Genomic DNA, 4,229 nt, shown 5'->3' with positions numbered 1-4,229 from the left:
CTGAACCCCAGGTTACATTTTGCGCATTTTATTCCAAAAAGCCTGCAATTTTGATACAATATCAAAGAATTAAAAGCACAGACAGATGTTTTTAAAAATAACAAGGAAGACAACTTTCGGCTGGTTAATCTGAGCTGCGAGACGCAGCCTCTTATGCTATTATTTAATAACAGTGTGGTGTGTATTTTTGTAGAATTGTAATTAAACTGTGTTAATTATTGTGTTGTTACTGTGTTACTCTGCTTTTTGTGCACTTTTCGTTTCCTGTCTGCATTAAAAATGTAGTCTGGCTTCTTTTTGTAATATTATATTCTAACTACTTTTAAATATGTTTAACGTTCTATTTAAAGTGACTATGAGGTAAATATTCCCACAAACTCCTACCTTACATAATCTCTTTTGCAGTAGGTTTTGCCGTCCCGGACGAAACAAGTGCAGGTCTCGTCCAGGTACTGGCTGCACTCCGCACACTTCAGGCAGGCTGCGTGCCACTCCAGGTCGGGAGAGACTCTCAGTATGTACTGGTCATGGATCTGACTTCCACATCCTACACACATCGCGAATCCTGGCTTCTCTGCAAAAGAGCCCACACGACTGTACAGTCAGACTGAATTCACTATCACGGACAAATGTAACACTTTTATTTTAAGATCCATCTTGTTGTAAACTTGATGTTATATAACAGATGGACACTTTTGCCAATAAGCAAAACACTGAAATATTTCTTTTCCTAAAAGCCTCCAACACAATTAATTCTACGGAGAACTGCATTATTATGAAAGTGACTTCAGTAAGCGGTGCACTGCGTAACCTACAACCTACAACGCCGCTGCTACGACAACATGATGCGCCACTAAAGTCCACAGAGCAGTTCTGCTCACAGGATACTTACTTTTGGAATGATCCCCCATATCACCCAAGAAAGAAGAGCTGAAAATAATATCCACCATACAGGAAGGAGCGAGTGGACTGTGGTAGATGTAGAAAAGATGTGAGGAGATGACTGGCCCTCCGGCTGCCTCCCTGATAACTTATATCTTCGGACTGAAGAGGGGCGAGGAGGCTGCAGGGTCCCGTTCCACACACGCTGCTCTCCTGACGTCATGACGTCACACCCGGACTCTCCAATCGCTGCGCTGCATCTCTGTCAACCTGTAAAAAATAACTCACCGTCTATTTATGGATGATAAAAGCCAAAGAATGCAGATATTATTTTTCTAGCAAACATTCAATTCGAGAACGCAAAAGTAAATGTCTTAACGGAAGCACACATTTGGAACAATTGTAATATGCATATAAATTTCATAATAGTGATATAATGATCATCAATATTATTGGTAAATAAAAAAAATCTGGCAAAACTTCTTTATTTAAAAATATTAGCCAGAAAAGGGTGTCTAGTTAAACGTTGTGCTACATTTATTAGTCACATAACGAAGCAATAACAGATTGTTAGAAATAAAGCATTTATTTGTGGTGTATATTCCGAATTCTGAAGTGTTAAACCGTAGTGCTCAGATTCACACAGGTAAGAAAGGGATTTTTATGTCGTCCCTATTTTCATATTTTATGATCCTTAACAGAACACAAGGGTTAATAATTGTCCATCCATTTTGACTGTAGCTCTTCAGTAGAGAAATCCAAATCATTTTCCACTTTTTTCTATAAAATCCAGTAACCGAACTGTTCGTCTTTAACAAGGAAAAGCAATGCAGTTTGCTGCTATGAGCGTTTTTATTTTAACTTCTAGGCTACTATAAATCGACACGAACATTTCTTGCAGTAGTTTCGCTAGGCATAAATTCAGCAAATCTGAAGACAGTTGACAAGTGTCTGCTCATCTACTCGAGAACAAGGACCTCTACTGGAGGAGAGCCGGAACTGCATGTAGAGGAAGAGGGAAAGGAAACTGAACACAGAACCAATTTACCTTAATTCAATGTGTAAATTTGTCTATATATGAGCATAAAAACTAAAGCCGTAAACACGAAGGATGACTAGTAGCAAGCAATTTGAGAAGAATCATGCTGCTTTTTATATTCAGGGACATATTTTCCGAAAGTGATGAAACCAAAGCTTTATTTACAGGCCTGCTATGTCCTAATCATTTCTTGAAGATTTCCTGAAAAACAAACATATTTTGTACTAAGAAAAATAGAGACTGTTTTTAAATTAATCCACTCAGTTGAGTTTATTAGTGATTTCCAGATTAATTTACAGTTAAAATATTTCACATTAACCCCAGTTAATATTTAGTATTCATTAGTTTATTATTTGAAATGTTATTCTTCATTTATGCTGAATTATATGGTTGTTTGTAGACTAATTTGACACTCCTCTGAATCTTCAAGTTTGTGCTAACCTAACCCTCTAATTTTATCTAGAATTAGTACCAAATTAGATGGCTCCTTCCAGGACAGTTCTCCAAAAATTCTTTGAAAATAAACCGTAATTTATAGACCTGTAACATAAAGTGTTACCAGACAAAACATTCCTGTAGGCTAACCTACAGTCTAATTGTACCAGTTTGGAGTATTCGCGGAAATTTGTAACTGACATTAAGTCATTTGGTTGTTTTATTTCGAATACATGCATTGTTATTGTCAGCGCCGAAAACAACAAACAGCGCAAACATTTGCACAATGCCCAGTGTTGTATCTCTGATGCAGATGTCTGGGTACGTCTGAATTCCAAAAAATGCCTTGCCTCAGATGACGAATTTTATTTTGAAAGTCCCGTACCAAACATGCCCCCCCCCAACCCCCCCGCCCCCGCTTGGAAACAGGAAAAGCTCGATTGGTTCCGGACAGCTCGCGCACCTGACGCCGTTTGTGTGTCACAGCGGCAGTTTGGGAAAGTTGGTGAGTAAAACCATGAAACGATGTGGTTTTGTTGTCTAGACAGGGTGAAGTCCTTTACCTGCTCGGTCAAACAAGGGCAGAGTGACGGGTTTTAGTCTGTTAGTGCTTTCGTGCTGGTGAGTTAAGGCGCAAAAACTAGTTAATTGATTGTAAGAGGTGATGCTATTTACGGTTTTATGTATGTTTAGCTCGTAAACAGCACAATACAAATGCATTGCAGTACTTCTGCCAAACATGACGTTTAGGTTAGGTTTATGATTGATTTATTCTAGACATTAGATTTGACTTTATTATTTTACTTACAACGACATAACTGCAGCTCGTTCCTCTGCACATTAATCTGCACCTGGCACCAGACTCGGGAATACATTTAAAATAAACTTCTCCTGAAATGAATGAAGTTTTCAAGGCATTTTATGGCGTTTTCTCAGTTTAATCAGTGGACGTCGTAGATTCACAGTCTTAGGACCAAGCACACGTCTTTGACTTTGGCTTAAACCGAGCTACAGTATTGTGTTGTTGTACAGGACCACTGTGTGCAGCTGTACAGTTTAGTTCTGCAGATGCTTTTGGACGTTGACATAGATGAGTTTATTGTTAACAAAACCAGTTTATTGACAAAGCTAATGACTGTAGTGGAGGTGGCTGCACAAAATGTGACATCACAGCATTCTTGCTTTATCTTGTTTTTTATGCTTATATGTGTGTAAAACTGTAGGCTGCTCTTCCTCAGGATCAACAATAACAAACTGAGATTGCTGCTGCTGCGAGTGAGGTGGTAGAAGCAGCTCTGATACTGTACCAGCTGTGTAAAGGTTTCCATAGAACCTACAGCTAACAGTAGGAATGTAGTTTAGTTTTTAGTTTAGTTTAGTTTATTTCAAGCATGTAAAAAAATAAAATAGCATTACAGAAATAAAATTGTGAGAAAAGAAAAAAAAAGTAGTGCATATACAATACAAGAAGAAAAAACTAATAACAATATAAAGACAAAATAGTATACAATTCAGTCATATCACATTCATGAAGTAAATTACAAATACTACCACAATTGCATGCTTGAAAGGGAGTAGAAAGAAGTACAGACTTATCAAGTTCTACCCCCTTTCTTAGACCATGGTATAGTTATGCCAGCGCCATCGACCCCACCAACAACCACCCAAGCCCACCAAAAACCGCCAAGGACCAGCCCCGACATGCACCCAACATCCAGCACCAAACAACCTACACCACAGTGACTCTACTTGCACTCTAACACAAATTCATCATTGCACACACAGATTGTTGTGTAACTATACGAAATAAAATTGTTAACTCCATACAAAACAACATTCACTTAATCAACACCTCTCACATCCACAAGATTAA

At 38.3% G+C, this 4,229-nt stretch overlaps 1 protein-coding gene across 1 annotated transcript in view; it reads right to left on the bottom strand.

The window, feature by feature from the left end:
- Positions 1 to 3,193, bottom strand: part of LOC109954518 (insulin gene enhancer protein ISL-3-like) — a 6,686-nt gene extending 3,493 nt beyond the window's left edge. The window contains 4 exon segments of the mRNA XM_020589896.1: positions 5 to 42; positions 385 to 574; positions 893 to 1,152; positions 3,165 to 3,193. Coding sequence (XP_020445552.1) covers positions 5 to 42; positions 385 to 574; positions 893 to 950 — 286 coding nt within the window. The 5' untranslated portion in view covers positions 951 to 1,152; positions 3,165 to 3,193.
- Between the last annotated feature and the right edge of the window lie 1,036 nt (positions 3,194 to 4,229).

This window comes from Monopterus albus, unplaced genomic scaffold (genome assembly GCF_001952655.1).
Source record: "Monopterus albus unplaced genomic scaffold, M_albus_1.0 scaffold10.1, whole genome shotgun sequence".
NCBI lineage: Eukaryota > Metazoa > Chordata > Actinopteri > Synbranchiformes > Synbranchidae > Monopterus > Monopterus albus.
The sequence above is the reverse complement of the archived record's forward strand: the minus strand, read 5'-3'. Positions and strand labels throughout refer to the sequence as shown.